This window comes from Neolamprologus multifasciatus, chromosome 16 (genome assembly GCF_963576455.1).
Source record: "Neolamprologus multifasciatus chromosome 16, fNeoMul1.2, whole genome shotgun sequence".
Lineage (NCBI taxonomy): Eukaryota > Metazoa > Chordata > Actinopteri > Cichliformes > Cichlidae > Neolamprologus > Neolamprologus multifasciatus.
In genome coordinates this window covers 8827564-8849935 of record NC_140454.1, presented here as the reverse complement: position 1 = coordinate 8849935, position 22372 = coordinate 8827564, and the positions used below count along the sequence as shown (strand labels likewise).

Sequence of the window (22372 nt, the reverse complement as noted above, 5' to 3'; positions counted from 1 at the left end):
TACAGACAAAGTTCTGGTTGCTCACTGTCCAGACTGTCCTGTAGTTTCAAAACAAAATTTTTGTTGATTGAACTGAAATATCTAAATTAGAAAGTAAAAAACAGGAACTTTTCTGACATTTAACTGTTTGTCTATTATTTTCTGTCTATTACAGTTTCGGTGTAATATGAATGGCTGTGGGGGGAGGTCTTTATTAGCAGAAAAAAGCTGTAAAATATCTGATAATATAACTTAAAGTCCAAAAATGTATGTCCTCATCATATTTTCCGAAGCTGTCTAGCGAGCCGGATTGGAGTCTTTGCTGGGTTGATTCTGGCCACCGGGCCTCATATTTGACACCGTGCATCAGAGAATCTGATAAAACCCTAACCCATTATTGTTGCGTCTTTACCTTACAACCAGACCCCAAACGGTCCCAGTAGATGGCCACCGATCCCTGAGCTTGATTCTGCTGGAGGTTTCTTCCTGTTAGAGAATTTGGTGACAGTGGTTTTTCCTTCCCACTGTCACCAAATTCTTGCTCATAATATAATTATTGGGGTTTTCTTTGTATTACTGTAGGGTCTTTACCTTACAATACCAATCACCTCGAGGCAACCACTTTTGTGATTTGGCACTATATAAATATTATAAATACTATATTATATTGTATGTTGATAATATTGAATTTAAAAAAAAGGCAAGTATCAGTGAAGCTATAGGAAAAGCTAGGGCAAAAACACCCTAGGATATGGCAATATACCAGACTACATCAGGTTCATGTTGCATAGAAAAAAGATGAAAAAGGGTTAAAACATTGACGAGAAAATTGACCAAGCTAGCACTGAAACGTTGTCAAGTGCTCTTACAAAACAGGCTGAAATACAACCAAATATTTGACAGCACCAGATGTGACGACACGAGAAAAGCCAAAGAAAAATTTCTACTTGTGCTTTTTAGTTTTATTTTAATGAGTGTTTAAGAACTTGATGAACAGATGTTGGGGGAAAAAAAAAAAAAAAAAGGATTTAAAGCAGCTTTAACCTCTGTCAACGAGGTCGGCCGGTGTCAAACTCTCTGCTGTGTCAGCACTCAGAAACATGAATAGAACCACTCAGCCTCCAGAAACAGACTACACCTTATCCCAGCACCAGGTGTGTTTTCAGTCAGGCAGTCAGCTGAAGTCAACACGGAGCACAGACCAGAGAGGACAAGAGCGTGGAGGACTAAAGCGGAGGAGGATAAGGAGGTGTAATGGCAGTAAATCCATGAAAACATTTTCTCTTCCCTCTCATGGAAACTGCAGCTGAGAAAACACTGCTGGAAATTAGTACTCAGGAACTACTGGAAGCAGTACAAACACACGCACACACGCACACACAGTGGCTAGTTCATGCGGCTACTGGTCTGCTTTGTTAAACTTTACTCCCATCAATGAGAAACACTGAAATTCTGAGAGTTCAGCATTATTGCTTTTAATCTGGTGTAGTTCAAGGTGGTGAAGCCCTATATGAGCCTTTGTGGTATAAATCAGCCTCAATTTTAAAACAAAACAAAAAAAACCCCAAAACAGACACACTCCAGCTTATCTTGTCTAAATCATGTTTAATGGTTCACACTGCTACGAGAAGTCCAGAATTCAACATATCAGGGTGTTAGTACAGAGTAGTGTGGCACTGAGTGTTACTGTGTTTACATGAACAGAGTTACTGTGCGATAATGAGAATACCGTTTATCTGAGGCTGTGTTCAGACAGCAGCAGCAGCAAATTGCAGTTTAATTAAAAAAAAGAAAAGAAAAAGACTTTGCTCACTGATCACATCTGTCAGAGGAGGGACAGCACAGGTGGAAATGGTAACAGTGTGGATGGCTGCTGTGACAACAACAACAACAAAAAGGTTTTTCAAATGACTTTAAAAGTAGAGGTGATGCTCATACATTTTTCAGATGTAAGAGATTGACATCCAAGGAAAAGTCTGCAAAGCCTGTCATTCCTCTGAGAAGAAAACCACAAAACACACACACACACAAAAGGGAATGCTTAAGGCAAATGACGCCAACTTACCTTGGTCACACGACCAACAGTAGAGTATTTTTATTGTCAATCTGTGCAAAAGCCATTATTTTATATGCTTCATCATCATTATATCCATTCCCCAGATTTTGTGGCCAACCCAACAACACATTCTGTCAAGGTAATGCACTTCATGTGTGCTACATGTCAGTATATAGTACGTGAATATTATAATGGGAATACGTTTTCACTTTGCCTCTTGCACAAAAACAATGGCTGCGTCCACAAATAACTCCAATAAAAGCCTAGAGTTTAGTCGCAACAAAAATAACGTGTTACAAAGTCCCTTTTTAATATCTACCTACAATTTTAAACGAGACCTGTTAAGACTGGTTAACCATTCAGTTTTCTAACATTTTCAACATGATTTTTTTTAAATTATATTTTTGGATTCTACTCAGTTAGCTTTGGATGATTCTCAGCTCAAGATAATCCTTATTTTTCTTGGCCTTAAAACAGTGCAGTCTATTTTAGCTCCCTTCGCATGCCATTCAAGATCACCTTCTTCTGATTGGCTGCCCTTCATAAATAGGTTTGGACATAATGTTGGTGGGGCTTTTGTGCTCCACAAAAGATATGTACCAATACAGGATCCATGTAATACAGATTAATATTGCCGAATTTAAGAGAAATGTAACAAGCACACATTTAAGGACTTTTTGTCTGCCATCATGTGTGTTTTCTGACTCGCGCCTGTCATTTTATGAATTTATCACATATTGATAATTTTTTTTAGTCAAATGATGAAAGACCACTTGCAAATATAAAAAGAGACCTGCAGTTTTATGGCCCACAGTTGGCTTTCACATGTACTGAGATGTGCATGTAAATGCATCCATATTTTTGGTGCAGAACGTCCAGTTTTGGATATATTAGCCATAGAAACATTGACACTACAGTTCAGACGAGGATGACGCCATCAGCGTTTACATCCTGTCGCAGGCATCCTTATGCACGGTGATATGGTGGATTACATTTTATTTTGGGGTGAACTCCCTCTTTAAGTTACGGTCACATTCCTCTTCTATTTAAAAATTTACTTACTTAGAAAAAAAAGTCTATATTGGTCACGGTGTGGGTCGCACAAATATAGTACTAATTTTTAACAGGTACCAAAACAGTAAATACATGTTAGAATATGCTTGCTGGTCAGATTTGAGGGGAGATTAAACATTTGTTAAACAAAAGCATAATGGAACTGATGTACATCTGCCCCCCACCCCCATAATGCCCACGTAAACCATCAGCCGACAAGAAATCATAATACTGAATGCCATATCAAAGCAGTAAGATTTTTGGTTTTATTCTTTACGTACAACTGCTTTAAAAAAAGGTTATAAAAAGCTTTACAAAATGTTTAAAAATTTGTTATCCATGTCTAACAAATTTGCAAAATGTGAATTTTACAGGCAATTTTAAAAAGGGCTTTTCTTTTATTTAAAACAGTGCCACACAGAGTTTTGATAATTTGTGACTCTTTATATGGTTGTTAGTCTTCAACTTGTTATCTTTGCAGTCATTTACTGTCTTTTTACACATCTATGTGACTGTTTTGAAGCTCTTTGCAGATTTTAAAGTTGGAATTTGTCAAAACAGAAGGCGGTGGCCTGTGCTCACGAGGCCCATTCAGTAATCCATCGATAACTGGATCTAACGATATTCAGGAAAACAAGTTTCTGCTGCTTTCTACTCACACTGCTGTCTGAACAAAGCATAGATATCCACGTTTCATTTTCTTAGGAGCTCAGTGGAAGGCAGGTCATGGCTACAGATGTATTCAAAATGTCCAAGTCCAAATGGCTTTCGTATCATTCAAATGTCGTCCATCCCATCACCATGGTAACATGGCCAACATCCAGGATTAATAAAAACTGTAACCATGAAGAGGAGCTGTGTAGCCAACACAGCCACCGCAGGGGAAAAAAAAAAAAAAATAAAAGTACATGCCTGCACGCAATTTTAAGCTCCTCCCTCTGGCATCTTAACTGAGTGCTTTAGGTGTACACACACACACGTATACACACACACACACACACACACACACACACACACACACACACACACACGTACACACACACACACACTAATTGATGTTTGTGCAAAGGAAGTAAATGACAAAACTGACTTCAAACAGTGGCAGATGAAGAGTTGAACTACATTCAGCTACAACAGCCTGTAATAGTGCAATATCTACACACACACGGTCACACGCACACAAAGTCAGAAGATCTCAGTGGCGACTGATTTTCCTGTGCAGCATCTGGTTCCATCTCTGGACAGAAGGAAAGACAGAAAAGTGAAATGATTGGGAGGAATCAGCTCCATCTTTGGAGACAATAAGCAACTAAAAATACAATCCCTAATAAAGATCCTTGGTTGCTGCTCTTCACCATTGGATTGATCACTATCGCTTTCAATGTTACTTTTCTAGAGAGGCTACTACAATCAATGTATTAGTCACTGATCGCAAAGTGTGACAGCATTGTAATCATTAATGCTCAAGCCTATGGCGACTGACTTGCTGCAATCTTCCCCTAAATGACACACGTTCAAAGAAAACAAAAAAGGCAGTAAAAACAGAAAACAAAGCAAAACATGAATCTTTCTTTTTAAAAAGTTTCAGCAGAGCTGTTGAAATCTCCCTCTAAGTCTCTGGGGAATCCCGATGCTCCTGCTCTGGTACATTTCAAACATTAACAACACTACAGTGCGCTGAGCAGTTTCGGTGCACGCTGCCATGTGCAATGACAATGATGGGCGCGTGTTTCACCACAGTCACAATGCCAAATCTTCAGAGTGTGAGAAAACAAGAGCTGCAAGCCTGTTCCAAAGAAAACTGATAATTTATTTCAAATTGCTGACTCAGTTTTGCCTGGGTAGTAGTTTGCTCATAGTTGGCAGAAGATGGGGAAAAAAAAAAAAGAGTTGAGAGAAAAGGGTCTGAAACCAGTCAGCACTAGAGACTTTCTATTTTAACCCAGAACCAAAATCAGGTATATTTAACTACGCACCTTGACCTTCCTGCCAATTCTATCCTTCCACTTCTGAGCAATGGACCTGTCAATCAGGAGCAACCTGCAAAGACAAAATTTTAACAATGTTTGGCATAGTTTAACAGCTAGCAAAAGAAGAAACTAAAATACGACTTTCTTTTGAAAAAAGGAAAAACATTTGGCTCTGATCAGTAATTTATCACAATAGCACCCTGCAGAGCAAAGGGGCAATCGGAAGCTGTCTCAAAGTCTGACAGCATACTGGTTCTACGAGTGAGATTTTTCTCTAGATAAAGCACGGGCCCAGTCTCAACAAGTTCTGGACTTCTGTCTTACCAACTTCTTCTTGTCAATAACTATATTATCAGTTATATCTTCCACTGCCCATACTTTGAGGTTTCACCGTCCTCGTAGCCCATAATGATGTAATCTTCTCCAGGAGTCAGCTTAGGACACAGGCAGGAGGATGAGTAGTAGAGTGTCAGCGTCATCTTGGGAATGTTGACCAGAGAAGACTTGATCACCTCCTTCACGTCCACCACAGCGGTGGGCTCCAGACCGCGATTCCTCACGTCCTTGACCCTTGCTCTGATCACTGCAGAACAAAGGCACCAGCATGGAAAATGAATATGAGATATTCAGAAATTCCTCTTACCAATGCGCACCAACCCATAAAAACACACCCTTTTGTTATGTTTTTTTAAAATCCCTGGTTTAAGTGTGAATCATTATTTAATTTTTCTTGGCCTGGTACCAGACCTTATTAAACACATGCATACCACATTTTACTAGTGAAAACTTTACTGGACAGCACAGCTTGGGTAAGGAAGCTAATGGCATTGAGCAATTTGTCCAAGTCAGCAAGCAAGAAACTCAAACACTGACTAATGAAGCCTGTCTGCCTGAAAAGAAAATTAAACTGCGGGGAACCTGAGTCATGGAGGGTAGTTTGACTTTGGATATCAATGCTAATGCTGAGCTATCGTTTTTCTGCCTAATGTTGGCTAATGTTAGCTACTGTAATACTAGCATCAAAGCAACTGCAACCCATCTTACATTGGAATATAGCTACACTGTACAAATCTGGCTAAGTTATAGCTAGCTAGCTAACTGTATCCTTTTTGCTAACATTATCACTAGCAAAATGCAAGTGGAGACAGTCATATAATGGTACAAATCAAAAGATATAAAACTGATATATGCACTTTCTAAACAAATAACCAGCTCAGGGCAGTTAGACAGCTAGCTATGACTTGGGTAAGTTGACCTAAACGTTACAAAGCTATTAAAGATACATTTAATATTATATATCAGGGGCTAACATGACCAGGACTCCAACTGGCATGTAGTATGCAACATATGTGGTGTTTGCATGTTGATGATATACAAGTTCCCAACTTTTCTGTTGTGCATTTTATTTTTTTAAAAAAAGACTTGACATGCCCTGACACATGAGGCTAATAGAGAGACAGTCAAGAAACTGATCTTCCAAAAAGCCCTGTGGCCTATTTTTCACAATTAAAACGTGTTTATTAGACTTACTGATTACAAACCCGTCACTTCAAAAGTGAAATAAAAAATGTATATATTAATCATCCAGCAGCACCAGCCCAAAGCATGGAATTTGCTAAACTGTCATCCTAACAAAAACAAACCTATGCAGAAGTCTCAGGGTTAACATACCAAAGAATGCAACTAACGCAGAAAAACAGACATCACTGTAAAGCAAAAAAAAAAAAAAAAAAAAAGGAGAAAAAGGCCACTAAACGAGGAAATGGAAGCTACACAGATGGATGAGAAGTAAGCAGAACCAGCACGGCAGGTTGGATTCCAGTGTAATATCAGAATCAGTGTTAATTAGCAAAGGGAGAATGCAAGCAGTAAGATTTATAAAGACCACCTTGTGCACTCTGGCATGCTACCAGGTTTACTAAACTCCTCTGTTTCAATTATATCGGACAATTTTGAAAGTGGGCTCTTGTTTAATGATTGCTTGGAAAAAAATAAATCTAAAAGCTTTCCCAAATGGATTTTGTGGCCAAAAGCATTAGTGAGGACCACATGGAAATCTCTGCTGGATTTGCCAAATCAAGCCTGCGTGCTGTATTCATCAGGAAAAGCCTTTCTGGCCTCAAGCATTTTTGTCTCCAATTTATTTCTAGTTGGAGCACAGAATTGTTTTACTTTTATATTCAGGGAGAAAATGTACGAGGTTGTTAAAAACTTTCTTGCGGTTAAGGTATAAAGCAAGTCAAGTACTGATTTTACAGACTTGTGAAAAGGAACAATGGGATTACTCAGATCAAATTACTTTAAAGACACTGGTTCATTATTAGTGTCACCAATAGCATCTGAGCATCAAATATGATACAAGATTAGCTACCTGATGAAAGCTGAACAACAAATGACACTCTCTCTCCATAATATAGGCTTTTCCAGGTACTAAACATGAAAAACAAGATCCCAAAATCATCTCAGAGCATCCGATCTGACTTGTATCTCAGTAAAATTATACACACACATATGTGAAAATGTGACCTCAAATAAATTATGCATTTACATTAAGTGTAAAAAAGAAAATAAAAATAATACTTTAAACAAAAACTTCAGATGACTCACCATAGTTGTAGTTGTTCTTCTCATAGGTTCTCATATTCATTCTGACTGACTTACATCTGCATCTATCTATGGACACACAAATTACAACTTTTTAAATAAGCACTGACAAAGGAAAGTTTCATCCAAGCTCCATCTTAAAAATCCACATTTCCCAGTTAAATTTGCAATGCCACATTTGAGTGAGCCAAGAAAGATCATTGTTGCAAGTTTAAATCCACTCAAGATTGTTGCTTGTCTGTGGGCATCTATGAATTTAGTTCTTCTTAAAACATGGACTGATATGACACATCCAAATTTGTTTACTTTCGTGGCCATTTGGACAGCACCCAGGATAGCTGTTGCCTCATGTTACCAATTTTTGTACTTCCAATTGGCCAAATGTGGTCTGACTGTAACTATTAAGCTACAGGGCCAAATATAAATATTATCAATACCACTGGTGTAGAATGATGTAAACTACACCAAAGGTTGGACATTAGACAGAAGTTACCTCCATCTGGTCCTCTGCAGTGAAGGTTGTTTGAGTCCATTGGGAAGTCTGGACTGGATTCTGTCAGGGGAATCAAACCCAGGAAAGACACGCTTTTTAGTAAAGTATTTTAACAGGTTCATAGTTAATTCATACCAGTGGTTTTCAAACTTTTGGGGTGGGACACAGATCTAGATCCCATTGTGCTGACCTTTTACCCATGCTGAACTAATTTTAAAATTGGTGTGTCAGACTTTCCAGCTTCTGAGGTGCGGCAGAAAACGTTTGACAACTACTGACATCGGGTAGTCCAGTGGTCAGGAAAAAAATGCAGTCGTTTCCAGATCCAAATAAACACACACCAATTCATCACCGTTTGGTGTAATCTGGTTGTGAGGCCTCAAGGTCTTTTTTCTACTTTAGCCAGCTTGAGGTTTTGAAACTTGATGTGATGAACGAGGGGTGGATCAGACAGAAATCGAGGGTGACAGCTGAACTCTTTAACACAACCAGTCATTGACGAATGATCATATCCTGGATAATGCTGGATGAATAATGCTTCTGACATGATGAATAAAAATAAAAAATTATAACATTTAGTAAAGATTTTATTCAATAATGACCCAGAATGAGACTGTGAGCCCCAAAACCCAAGTGTTTACAGATATAAGGGTCATTTTCACAGATTTCATAAGATTAGAAGTTTTGGGTTTTTTTGCAACCCTCAGGTGTTGCCCCCTACTGCATCCTGTAGGCTTAAGGCTTTGCTTTTTAGGCCCTGGAAGATATTTTACATACAGACCATGTTAAGAAAATGGAAATGTTAAGGTTCAGCCTTACCTGGGTTACACCTGGCTGGGTCCTGGTGGTATGGATCTATGGATCAGAAAGATGGCAGTCAGAAATGAAAGAAACTTGTTCTTTTGGTTCGCAATTAAAAATGGTGGTCTTATTGGAATACAACTCAAACAGGTGGATCACTGCGCAGTGTCAGTAATGCGCAAACTGCACAGAACAGTCATTATGACTTTGATATTCACTACTTCACCTCCAAGCAGGCCTGAGCCTCATTCTGCCAAATAGAAAGGTTTCTTTCTGTTAAAAGGGAGTTTTGTGTGTGTGCTTTAGAAGCATCATAATTTTGTTAATGTTGCTTCAGAACCAACAGGGGAAGTTTACTTTCAAAAGCTTTTGAGAAAGCACTGAAAGACCGTTTGGATAAAAATTAACCTTTTCACAAAAGTATATTTTTATGAAACTGAAAAAAAAAAAAAATTAGAAATTGTAAAAACAATGAAAATAACAACTATTATTATGACGACGACAACTTTATACCCAAACCTAAGTCATCATTACCCCATTGGTTGTCACATGACATGAACTGCAGTTTGAATGTCCATCTCAGTCCGCTTCCTACACCGACTTTGTTGCACATTATCGGCTTTCATCGACTTTCTGAAGCCGTTGTGGGAGTAGATTTTGGTCTTTTTTGCCTAGTTGCAAAGCTATGACATCACCACACTGATTAGTCAGTTGCAATAAAAGTTCCAAGAGCAACATTATTTATAGTGTATGAATACCAACAGCATTGCATATATCCTCAAGCCTTAACCTTTTAACCAAGGCACCGTCGACTAAAGTAAATAGCCCTCAGTTTGTTTTGCTTACCCTTTGAGTCAGGCATCTGTTACATGTGTAAAGCAAAACTTCCTCCCTTTACACAGAAAGGAGCCAGTAGAGGTTGCTTCAAGTAGGGGGTTCTGTAGTGATATTCAACTGGAAGAAGAGGCTGGAAATTTGCGTCCCACCTGACCAGAAAAATATTTTCAACAAGAAGCTTGTGATCACTGTTACCATTGTGATCTGGACCTGGGCATAATGGATGGTTAGCCTGTCCTGGAGGTTGTAGGAAAAGGTCCAGAAGGAGGGAAAATTAACTTTGGAGATATGTGGGACTTTGGATTTCTTTATTATTATAATTTTTTTTTTATTTATAAATGCTGCCTCCTGCAAGGTACATACAGGCAGCACCCTTCTATAAACCAAACTGAATATTTTCATCCATCCATCTCATCAGAAAGAGCAACTGTGGAAAATGTCAATTTTTCAGAAACTTCCAAAGTTGCTCTGTAAAAACAGGCTTTAGTCTTGGCATCTGTATCGATAAGCCAGGTTCTTAATACAGATCTGAGATGCTACAATAACTTTCTATCTGCAGGGTTTCTGCACCCCGCCCAACAAACAAACAAACAAACAGAAAAAACAAAAAGGTTAATAGGCTAGTCATTTTTTTTCTCCTTTTCCCCCTGATAAGGTAAAAACTAGATCATTATGGCAGATTAGCACATTAGCCTGTGGTGTGGCATTTAACTGCTCTGGAAGAGGTGAACTTAAAGAGATCAGACTTAAAAACTACCTGAATGCCTTAGCCAGATTGGCCAGACAACTAGCAATACAGAGATATGTATTGCAGTTACCAATTTTGTAGGTTTACAGTTTGCCACCCTGGCGGCTGCTGTGCTACATCTATATGAACCACCTTTTTAAGGTCACGTCACAGAATCTCAATCAGATTCATGTCAAGACATTGACTAGGCCACTCCATAATCTTAATTTTGTGTTTCTTAAGCCATTCAGAGGTGGACCTTCTACTCCTTTAGGATGTTTTGATAGACGGCATTGTTTTATTTACCACAACAAGTCTACCAAGTCCTGAGGCAGCAAAACAGCCTCAGACCATCACACCATGACCACCAAATTTTACTGTTGGTATGTTGTTCCTTTTCTAAAATGCTGTTATTTTTTATTTTTTTTAACGCCAGATGTAATGGGACAGACACCTTCCAAAAAGTTCAACTTTTGTCTCGTCAGTCCACAGAGGAATTTCTCAAGATGTTTTCTGGCATAGCTGAGACAAGCTCCTTTGCTCAGCAGTGGCTTTCGTCTTGGAACTCTTCCACACAGGCAATTTTTGCCCAGTCTGTATCTTATAGTGGAATCATGAACGCTGACATTTACTGAGACAAGTGAGGCCTGCAGGCCTTTGGATGCTGTTCTGGGGTCTTCTGTGACCTCTTGGATGAGTTGCTGCTGTACACTTTTTCACATTAATAATAAACTTGTGTCATCATTGTCTAATATCAAAATGTGTTTGATGATCTGAAACATTTAAGTGTGACAAACATACAAAAAAGTGGAAGGGGGCAAATACCTTTCCACACCACTTTATGTGCAGCTCTACCCAAAAAACAATACAGGATAGGGAAAAGAGCTATGTGGGGTGGCATCCAATCACGGGAAAAGCATGATACACTCATAATGACCTGGGAATTAGCTTTATGGTACAAGTCTCTGTTCTCATGCATCCATGTACCTCTAGGCGTGCAAAGGTAACTGGGGTTGTGAGCTGGTGTTTCAATACACTGACAAATTGCAGCTGCTTCTAGTTGTAGACATACTTCTGTAAAGCAACATGCAGACCAGAGTCCCACAGAAAATCACTGGAATGACTTAAATGATTCACCCCGACAGAACCTCAGCAAACCAACAAATTACACCAAGGGAAAATCCCAAAGCCCCGCTGAGCCAAGCCAAGCTGGGGCAGAACAGAGATATGTGGGTGTATCGTTATGGAGGTCAAGGGGATTGAGATGAAGGTTTTTTCTGGACTTGCTGGTCCTGGATCTGTTTGAAGGAGCAGAGGACAGTGAGGGTTTTATTGAGTGTAAAATGAGTGGGCCTCCTGTATCAAGGAGCTCTTTGAGAAAGTCTGTGGGAGTGAAGTTGGACAGGGAATGACTCATGTTATCTGAGAGGGAGCAGAAACAAACTGCTGAGAGTAGTATAGCATGATAGAAAACACTGATATATACTAAAAATTGCAGTGAGCGATCCTCGTCGGAGTTAGCCTCCATGTTGAGACTCTCGGGAGGAAAGAGTGCAGTTCATACCATTTAAGATGTCACTGGTTTTACTATGCAAGAACTTGAGTACGAGTCATTTTCATGTTGTCATAATTCGCTCTTAAAGTATCATACATGGCATTATTTATGTGGATCACCTTTGCTATGGTTATTGCCAATGTATATATATTGTACTATTGTAAACCTACAATAACATGGAGAAACCCCAACAATCAGATGAACCCCTTATGAACAAACACTTTGGTGACAGTAGAAGACAAAACTCCCTTTTATCAGGAAGAAACCTCCAGCAGAACCAGGCACATCTGCTGGTCATGGAACACAGCTGCTCTTTATGGCACTTATGTAACTAATCTGCAGAGTGATTTTGTTACTTAATTACACATTCAAATTCAAAAGTTGTGTTGAAATTGACAGAATTCCTAAAAATATCCTGAAACTATGTTAAATAATGAAAACCCAATGTTTTAAATTAAACTCAAATGCTACAAATCAGTGAGACTGAAAAATGTTTTAGAAAGTGCACGTTTGTGTTTAATGAAGCAATGAAGGGCCGTCACGTGAACAAGCTCCCTCTTTGTCTTCACAAAGAAAAATATTTGCTCTTTTTGATTCAGAAAAATCTCAATAGTGAAGCAATATCTGTATTCTGAGGAGACACTCAGAATATCTTTGGTGAAAAGGCTAACCTTCCAATGCAGATGGTCCTTTACTACAGACACTATGAAAGATGGACGTAGCTTTCAGGTCTGAAAAGTAGAAACCAATGCAAAGCAACTTAAATCTGTCTTCTTTTCTACAAGGGTTGACCAATCTGGTGTTTTAGAAATCTGCAGGAAAATTGGCATCAGCCCTGACCTGTATGAACACTTTTCTGAGTTTATGGTTTGAGTCTCTCATTCTGAGTGATATCGAATAAAACGTCATGTCCACTTTGTAATTTTGGTCATTCTAAGTGTTGGAAAGGCAGGATTATCAAAGTCACCCCTTTCTTATCACATCTGGTCTCAAAATACCAAAAAGGCAATGGCAGAAGCAATCAGGGGCTCATGTTACTGTAGCTACGTCCATCTTTCACAGTTTTTGGTCATGACAGACACTGGTATGTAGTATTAGTAAGAGTTTAGAGCCTGGTACATTTTACTTAACTCCTCAGGTGGTCAAATACATGAATTAAACAGTGTGTGGCTTCAAATAATCATCTTATGAACTTTTTGTTCACAAGCTGATGTTAACTGTCCAAAAAGCTCAATAAAGATTACATTTTAAATTTGAATCAATCATTTGGTCATGCTCACTCACACCTTCATTCAGGACCTCTAAAAAGGAGCTGATTTTAAAGGTTTTTTTATGTTGTTTATGATGTTTTTAATGTTTCTGCACTTCAACCAGAGTCACTGAACAGCTTCCTGTTACCATCCTTTTACTGTCTCTTGCACTTTTAAATGAAGGACATCCTTCAAGTACCAGCATGAACATTAGCATTGGAAATACGTCTTATTAGTTATAAAAATGGTGATTACTCACTTAATATTTTTCCCCCTCTTTGTATTTTGTGCTTTTTTTAAAAAAAAGATTTTTTAATAATCTTTGTCAATGTCAACATCATTTTGTGATGGTGAAACACACAAAAAACCCCAAAACAAAACAAAACAAAACACAGAAACATAAGAACAATTTCCAGAATTAGGCTGTCTCGGGTCAAAATTGGCAGCCACACATAACAGCAATAATACAAACGAATGAGTGTACCTGGTCCGTCTGCCTTGACGATGGCCTCAGGAGAGATGCAGACTCCACGGTCATAGAGTGGCAGCTCGCTGCAGGCCAGGTTGTCGGGCCAGCTGTGGTTGTAACGCTTCATCACCGGCTCACAGCCGAGCTTCGCCCGCTCACACACTGCCTTACAGGGCTTGATTGGCTCATGCTGGAAGTCAATAGTACAGATTGGCGCGTACATGGCACATAGGAAAAAGAGCAAATCCGGACTGCAACCAGTACCTTGAAGAAGAAGGGAAACACAGGTTATATGTGCAATTTCATTAGAGAGCATAAATGATGAGCAGCTGAAATGACAAAATAAAAATCAGTGGGGTGGCAGCTATTGAATTTAGTCCACCCGCCCTGGAGTCACTCCCCCCGCCCACACCAGGTGTATCATGTACACCTGGTGTGAACTCTTATGCCATTGTACTGTTTTAAGTAGAACTTGTGATTTTCCCAGGTAAAATAAAGTCAGTGTAGTTCCCCACTCTCACTCTGTGTATATGAGGTCCATGTACACCCAACACCCTCCCTCTATAAACTCAATACTTTTGTTACTTTTGAGCGTCCAAGCAATCAAGCGGTATAAAGACATTTTTCCATGGATTTGTATATAAAGGCAGAATCTGTGGAAAGATGTCTTTTTGCAATAAAAATAGCTGCAAATAGCTCTAAATACAGATGTTTTGCTAGAGGCAGCTTTAGTCACAATATTTATGGATTACAGCCCACATGTCTAACACAGCAAATATGCAATGTCACTCAAGAAAGTTAAACAATATCTTATATGGTTAAAATAAATAAATAATGAGGACAAATTGGAGCACTTAGGAAAATATGTTGTGAAGACCTGCAAGCATTTAAAAAAAAAAAAAAAGACTTTTTTTTAGCAAATGGTGTCCATCCTGGAGATATCTTTTTTATTTTCTTTTTAAATCCATGTGGTAGCAACACAAGTCATTGGTGATGCTGACTGGAAGCTCCTGTGACTCCTACTCTGGAGAAAGACGAAGGCATCCAAAAGCTCGCTGCTCCATTTCAAACAGACCCATTAATAAAGTGACCTTCCACACTTTTCCCTAATAGTGAGTTAGTTAGTACAATAACTCGTACTACTAGCTAGCATGACGGAGTTTCTATACAGCTGGGTGGGTGCTATGATGTTACTGATAGTGAACTTTATTTTATTCATAAGGTTAGTTAGTAGAGTTGCCAACCGTCATGTAAAAAACAGAATTGTCCCTCATTCAGAGAAATTATTATGCGTTTCGCGTTGAGCTGAAAACGAACACAGTTTGTCCCGTACTTCAGCTACAATGGAAAAAGACAAAGCTGGAGTTATTCTGTCTTTATGCTGCACAGCTGTTTCTTCTTCTCTCATTCTCTCCCCCTCCCTCTCCTTTTGCTACTTCAATCATGAAACTGATCATTGATCAGCTTTTATCTTGTTTATTTATCGCCCACTTTGCACCAGAAACAGGAAACCAGTGGATGTCGCGCTAAACAACAGCAGCACGTTCAAGCTTGATCAGCTGTTGTTAGAATTGATTTAATATTAATTTCTAGTATCAGCTGATGTTTGCTGGAGCCACAGCTGTAAAAGCTGCTGGTCATGATGTCGGTTTGGTTATCTGGTGAGAGGGAAACATGAAGATGAAACCAGGAGATGTCCTTACTGAATCATCAGAGCTGAACAGGTGATGGAGAAACAGGTTTACCTTTTAGGTGACATGAATGAGTTGAAGGGAAGTTATGAACTGTTTCTGAGAGACAAATAACACCAGGATCCTTTTCTGTGTAGCTGACAGGTGGTAACTGTGCAGGGGTGGGTCTAGCAAAGTTTTGCCAGGGGGGCAGGTAGGGCATTAACAGGGAAAAGTGGGCATAAAGAAATGCTTTACTTTCTTATTCTCATTTAATATTTCTAGCTTTTATTAAATTATTATCTGAATCTTTCAACCAAAGTTTTTATCTGATGTAAAATGTATAGAAATCATACATATACCAACAAGACTGTACATCACTGTCACCACAGCATTTGTTTTCATTCAAAGGCTTTATGACTTTTCCTATAATACCTGGTGGGCCGGTCTCTAGTCAAAATGCCCGGGCTGAGTTTTTGTCCCAGTCCAGCCCTGGCCACGACCGGTTGGGGTGAGAAAAGGAAGACAGAGGTTGTCACCAAGTGCTCACCCACTGGGAATTCTTCACCTTTTAAATAGTATTTCAGAATTACGTTACATGCTATGACCAAGAAGCTTTCATATCCACACTTGTTGTAGAAATATTTAAGGACGGTTGTTCAGTCTCGGCTCACTTAATTTGAGCCCTCTAGATAGACTCATGTCTTCTTCATGTCAGTGAAGACATGGTGCATTCAGGGACCCCTGGCTGAACAAACACTGGACTTGTACCATCAGCCATCCTGCTGCATTTTTCAAACAGGATGAGACCAGAAAGAGTTTAGCACTGGGTAGAGGATGGATCAGTGCTTTTATTGCAGAGTGGGTCTGAGGTTTGGCTGTATCACTTCACAGTGAAGTCACAGAAATAGCTTGAACTTGTGACCTCAAACTGCTTCCTGGTTTTTGGCCCAGAGCTCTTTCATTAGGACATTTTTCTGGTTAAAGCAGAGTCCTTTTTACCACTTTTTAAAATCTTCATTCCACCCTCCTCAGCCAAGCTCAAAGTTCAGCCAGCACCTAAATGTATTTATTGAAGACAGACACGGATAAATCATGAACTAATATGGCAGGAAATGAGACTGCAGAAACCTCAAATAGTGAAGATTACTGATGAATGTGACCACACATGCAGTTATCAATGCTTGTCTCACATGGAAATGTGAAACGGTCTCTTATTACAAGTTAAACGACTGGGAGAAATGATCCGATTAGAGAAAAAATAAGAATGAACACGTATACATATTTCAAATTTAAATCTACATTAGCAAAGAATTCAAAATATGGTTGTAGAAATGGATAAAAGAATTTAAGTCAAACTGCTGGTTTGAAGTAAGAAAAAGGTTGGCTTTTACAACAAGGACGTTATTATACAGCCCTATTTTAAAGTATCTTATTCACCATTTTAAGTTAGCAAATGTTAGTACAAACAAAAAAAGTCTTGAGCCAGTGCACATTTCTGTATATTTTGAAAGATTTTCTTTGCACATTGGCTACCTTTTTCTCTTCCACCACTGCTCTATCCTCTTTCCACCTCCTTACCTCATGTCTCATTACCTACACAGAGGTTGGGGCTCTAACACATAAAAATGTGCATAAACGGGCTTATTTATTCTGATGTTGTCACAGTTATTTGTCAATGGATTCTCACGTGATGACAGTGTATTCGCCAAGTGTGCAAGGATCCAACAGGCTAACAGCAGCAAGAAAGCAGCATTTCCTAACAGAAAAGGTCAGAAAATCCTCAACCACTCACACGAGTTGTCTGTCCCACAGCTGCTACCTTAGCTTCAATTAAGCACTTGAAACAGAATTCAGTTGACTGCAATATACTGACATCTAGTGGTGACATTTTACACACAGTATCTCTTAAATAAATAAGAGAAATCCAGCCTGACACAGAACCTGAGAGCTGCATCTGGCCCTTCCACTGATCCATCTACTGCAGGGATCCCCAATCCCAGTCCACGAGGGCCGGTGTCCCTGCAGGTTTTAGATCTCACCTGGGTCAACACACCTGAATCACATGATTAGTTCTTTACCAGGCCTCTGGAGAACTTCAAGACATGTTGAGGAGGTAATTTATCCATTTAAATCAGCTGTGATGGATCAAGGACACATCTAAAACCTGCAGGGACACCGGCCCTCGTGGACTGGGATTGGGGACCTCTGATCTACCGTTTGGCTCTTTGAGGCATCATCAGAAACGGTCTCAGTAGAAGGGTGGCTGTCAAGAACCCATCCTTAAGGAAAGGGAACAGGGCAAAAAAACGGAGGTACGGATAATTACCCAAGGCCTGGACTGGAAATCAGTGGCAACAGGTATAGTAGAGTAATGAAGACTCTTTGAAGCAAAACATTTTAATTATGGAGTTAATATGTAAGGAGTAGGTCAGGAGAGTTTGGAATTTATGGTTCAAACAGCCAAAGTAACCAAACCTAACTGTGGCAGCCTGCCCAAACCTTTAATCAGAACTCATATTTAGTTTAGTTAGTTTATTTTTAACCAGACAGTTATGGCATGTGTAGAGAACGTGCAGGATTGAAAAGCAATATTACTTGCCAAATCCTACAGAGAGATAGTAATATTTGATATCCGCAGATATGCTCAGAGGCAGTTCCTGTTACAGTTTACTTAATAAATGTAAATTTCATGCATTTTTACTGAGGCGATCCTACTTCCACTGACCTCTATAATGACCTATTCCACTTGAATGGAAGGAGAAAAGACCAAATCTAATTTGCCTAATTTTATCGGTCTGATGGATTAGAAATTTTTACTTAACTGAATTACCACATACATCAAATGGTAGTGAAAATAAAATCATAATGAGGGGAAAAAAGTTAAAGCTATTTTTTTAAGGCGCTAACTAGCCTTACTTAGCAGCTACAGTAAAACTGTAACATTTCATGTGGTTGAACTACTTTTAAATCATACAATGCAAAACCAATGTAAAATCACCTGCAATAAAAATAACGTTTTTTGTTAACCTGACTTGCTAGAATATATATGAGTGAAATAAGTAGTGAGACTGTGCAATTGCACCATGGCAATTTCAAAAGACAAAGAATCAAGAATAACTTTTTCTTTAATATGCAAAAGGAACCAATCCTATTTATTTCCACTGTGGGGCTAACTTATCAGGCAAACAGTCTCCCTGATGGGAGACTTTTAGATTTAGAGTTGAACTTTAATTATGTGTGGCTAAATTATTCCAGTTATCATTATTATTATCATTAGTAGTAGTAGCAGCAGCAGTAGTAGTAGCCTTAAAGGCACGCAAGCTAGTAGGGTGCGTTTTTACGTGAACTTAAGCACTGCACCGACGTTCAAGTGTAAAATGAATAAGGATCATTTTGTACTTTGAGCCACACAAAGCTACTCTCATGGAGTCTGGAAATAATAACAAAGGAGCATATCAGTCCCCTTCAATGGAAAAATACATCCTATTATATCGAAGTAAAATTAACAACTCCCATAATCCTACGGTTTTTACAGTTTTGCTCAGGATTTATAGCTCAACAAGCCACGCTTAAAATGAAGAGAAGGTGATAATTTAAAATAAATAAATCAATCAATAATAACTTCTGTGCCATTTTCCAAGGTTCTCATTATTTCTAGTTCTGAAAAAAAGATTTCTGCTCAGAAAACGCAGCACTTTCAAAACTATATGTAAATGAGTGTTGTCGGTACAGACGGTCATACTTCTAATATTTAGAAACATGAGGTCAGAGGTCTAAAGACTAAAATTTGCCAATTGGATGCAATAGGTGACCAGCTGATGTCTGCTGGCATTAAGGTCAGCTTACCTGCTAAGTGTGCTGACTCCACGGCCTGCCAAAGCTAAAACCTTTGAAAAGTGAAAGCCTCCAGGCAGGGTTAAGCAGGGTCAATTACTCCACTGATTATGTTCCTGATTGATTTTTTATTTTTGCCTACAATTTACTACCAGACAACTAACATGGCCATCAAAAGTTCCCACAGTCTAAAGTGACATGTTCACAAGTCTTGTTTCTTCCTACAAAGCAAATGGACCAACATTTTGTTCACAGTGTTATAAAACAGAAAATGGAAAGAGCCGAATTGTTTTTGCACTATTTGAATGAGTGTGGTTGTGTTGTTTTGTTTGTGCTCCTTGGTCATTCAGTTATATACCCTGAATATGGAAGAAAGACAGAAAAAGGATTAATTTAGCCGACTGATTAGTTAAAACCACGAGTGTTTGACAGCTTTACTAGAAAAATGACTTTTGCCTCAGGTGTATTGTTGGTTGAATAAAAATATTTAGACTACCATCTTATTCAAAACTGCAAATAATACATAATTACAAAGATGTTTCCATCAGAAATGCCAGATACATGTACACAAGTTTGAACACTAACGCACTGGTTTAAAAATCAGTCTTTTGTACTACAAGCTTCTCAACCAGTTAAAAATGATGCCAAATGGGCTCATTTTCAAACTTTATTATACCGCAGGTATTTTCACCAGAAAATGGAAACAGATTTTTGTCAAGAATCTTTTAGGAAATACCAGGAATTCAATTTCCAGTATTCAAACCAACTCATGCTATGATTCTTCACGGTCAACTGGCTGGCTAATTAGAAAAAAATGGAATGTCATCCCTTGTGGCGAAACAATTGAAATTCCTGTTTTTCCTGGACAACGTCCACAGCTCGGAGATAATTTCAGAATCTTGAACGCTCTCGTAACCAAATTCATGTGAACCCAAGAGGCTGAAAATGCTCAGGTTCCTCCTCCTGTAATTCTGATATGTGCTGTCTTGGATTAGTGCTACAGTCAGACCAGAAAGTGGGTTGTCACTGACCAACTGTTCAAAATATGGTTGCTCCATTACAGAGTACTGCTACAGCAGCCAAAAAAGAAAGGCAGAAAAAGGTTTCCATAATCTCTAAGTGAAGCGATGGTTTCAGTGATCAGACCGGATCCAGCACTGCTCCACCACAAAATGTCTTGACATTTTTCCTGCAGGTCTGCTGGAAATACTTGGCAGTAGTTAGTATTTTATTAGTTTATATTTGATTAGCATTTATTACTAGTCAACATCTGGGGGTGAGAGATCTAAGTCTGAGGGTCAGGTGGTCAACAGCTGATATAAAAATTATTACTGAATCGCAATTACATGCATATTTAAGAAGAAAGAAGGTAAATACATCAAAGTAAAGTATCTGACACTGATTATACCCACTGCTGTGCATATTATAATAATAATAATAATTATAATTATAATAATTATTATAATTATTCTTATTATTATTATTATTAAGACATCAATTTAGTTCATGATAACATTCACTAATCAGTATTTTGGGATGTGATCATCTGTTATTGCACAGAAGAAAAACTATTTTTATGGTTTCCATAAGTACATTGGAAGGTTGGAAATTTGAATATATCTGATTGGGGGCATATGTCCCCTCAAATATATATGATAATTATGGCCCTGGAAAAAACACTTGGTAATTTTAGAGAAGTGACCTATTCAAGTGTCTGTTCTTCACTCCACTTTCTGTATGTACATTAAAGCCTCCTTACTTTAATTTCATCATTTCTGAGTTATGTGCCAAATAACATTACAGCGATGTTATGATTGGTCAGGTGTTTATATTAATGTCAGGGCAACGTGAAGATGATAAAGAGGTCATCCCAGGTTCTTTCAGCCTTTGCCCGACTTGTTAACTAATCTGTGTGCCCTAAATAGCGCTTTAACGACTTATTATTATGAGACTTCAAAAATCAAAAATCGTGAACAGTAAGTTAAAAATAAAGTTGTGGGGAAAACGTTTACATGTTTTCACGAGAACCTGAAAAATCACTGTGCGATTGCTTCTACGGTCAGTTAATTACACACCAGGTTCTTCAATGACTTAATTAATTGCCCAATTAAAAAAAGTTTATTAGGGCACTGAGGGGCAGTAACTCACCCAGCAGCCCCTCAAACTGCTCGATGGCCAGCACCGCGTTGTCCTGCGTGCTGTGGTGGAGATGGTTCGGCATCTTGGTCATGTTCCAGGGCATGGACCGGCACAGCGGGATCCGCACCGTCTCGCAGGACGCTGCCCGGACCGCAGCCGGCCACAGCGCGCAGGACACGGCCAGCAGAGACACGGCGAGCCCCAGAGAGAGCATGTCGGTCGGTTCACAGAGGGTATGGGGGCACAGTGAAGTGAGGGCAGCGCAGGTCCGTGCTCCGGTGAAGACTCGCTCATTCACTTCGAGTTAAATCCCAAATTAGACGCGATTTTCCTGCTGATTGGTGCTTTTCTGCTGCTGCCGTCCGGTCCGCAGACAGCGGGAGGGAGGAGCTGCTTTCTTATGCACACTTCAACCTCCTCCTCTTCCTCTATCCCTCCTTCTCTCTCCAGCTCCCCTCCTGGACTCGTCTCACCTCTCCTCCTCTCCTTTCCCCCTTCTTATCCTCCATACTAAAAGATAGATTCCTTTTAGATGAAAAGTCAACACGAGTAAAGCCGTGAAAAGCTCGTAGATGTGTGTGTGTGTCATTACATTTTACGAAATCAGTGGCTAGACCTCATACAATTAACTTTAAGAGAAAGTAAGAGCGTGAGAAAAGTAAAATCTGTCTTTTTTTTAATATTAGAAAACACTTGATGTGTTATCAACGCCATCTACTGCTGAAAGTGATGTCCGTAACAAATGGGAAAATTCTTGTACCTGACCATTTTCAGACGATAACGCCAACTTTGGATTTTGTGCTTCAGATTGCTATCAGTGTGTAGGGAGGACGCACACAGTGTGCAGCTGTCAGTAAAACACGGTGGAGGCTCTGTCATGGTTTGGACTGCATTACAGCTGATAATGTTGTCATAACTGATGATATTATGAA

At 39.1% G+C, this 22372-nt stretch overlaps 1 protein-coding gene across 4 annotated transcripts; it reads right to left on the bottom strand.

Moving 5' to 3' along the window:
* Positions 1 to 1570: 1570 nt before the first annotated feature.
* Positions 1571 to 21891, bottom strand: frzb (frizzled related protein). 4 transcript variants are annotated; one of them, XR_014869750.1, is made up of 9 exons: positions 21450 to 21891; positions 13810 to 14058; positions 8975 to 9010; positions 8156 to 8215; positions 7666 to 7731; positions 5437 to 5641; positions 5065 to 5128; positions 4090 to 4325; positions 1571 to 4045 (listed from the first exon to the last, which is right to left on the bottom strand). XR_014869750.1 is itself a non-coding variant. In XM_085135026.1 (8 exons), exons 1-8 carry the CDS (start codon positions 21652 to 21654, stop codon positions 4284 to 4286), a joined length of 927 nt encoding a protein of 308 aa, XP_084991152.1. In that variant the 5' UTR covers positions 21655 to 21891; the 3' UTR covers positions 3332 to 4283. The 4 variants fall into 4 exon arrangements, 1 of the variants encoding a protein (XP_084991152.1); XR_014869749.1 differs by having other exon boundaries at positions 4096 to 4325; XR_014869751.1 differs by having other exon boundaries at positions 4102 to 4325.
* Positions 21892 to 22372: the final 481 nt, after the last annotated feature.

Coding starts and splice junctions, on each gene's coding strand:
- frzb (XM_085135026.1), bottom strand. CDS start 21,654: ATGCTCTCTCTGGGGCTCGCCGTGTCTCTGCTGGCCGTGTCCTGCGCG. Junction 5,129..5,436: donor GAGGACGGTGAAACCTCAAA/GTATGGGCAGTG, acceptor TTGTCTTTGCAG/GTTGCTCCTGATTGACAGGT. Junction 4,326..5,064: donor GAATTGGCAGGAAGGTCAAG/GTGCGTAGTTAA, acceptor CCTTCTGTCCAG/AGATGGAACCAGATGCTGCA.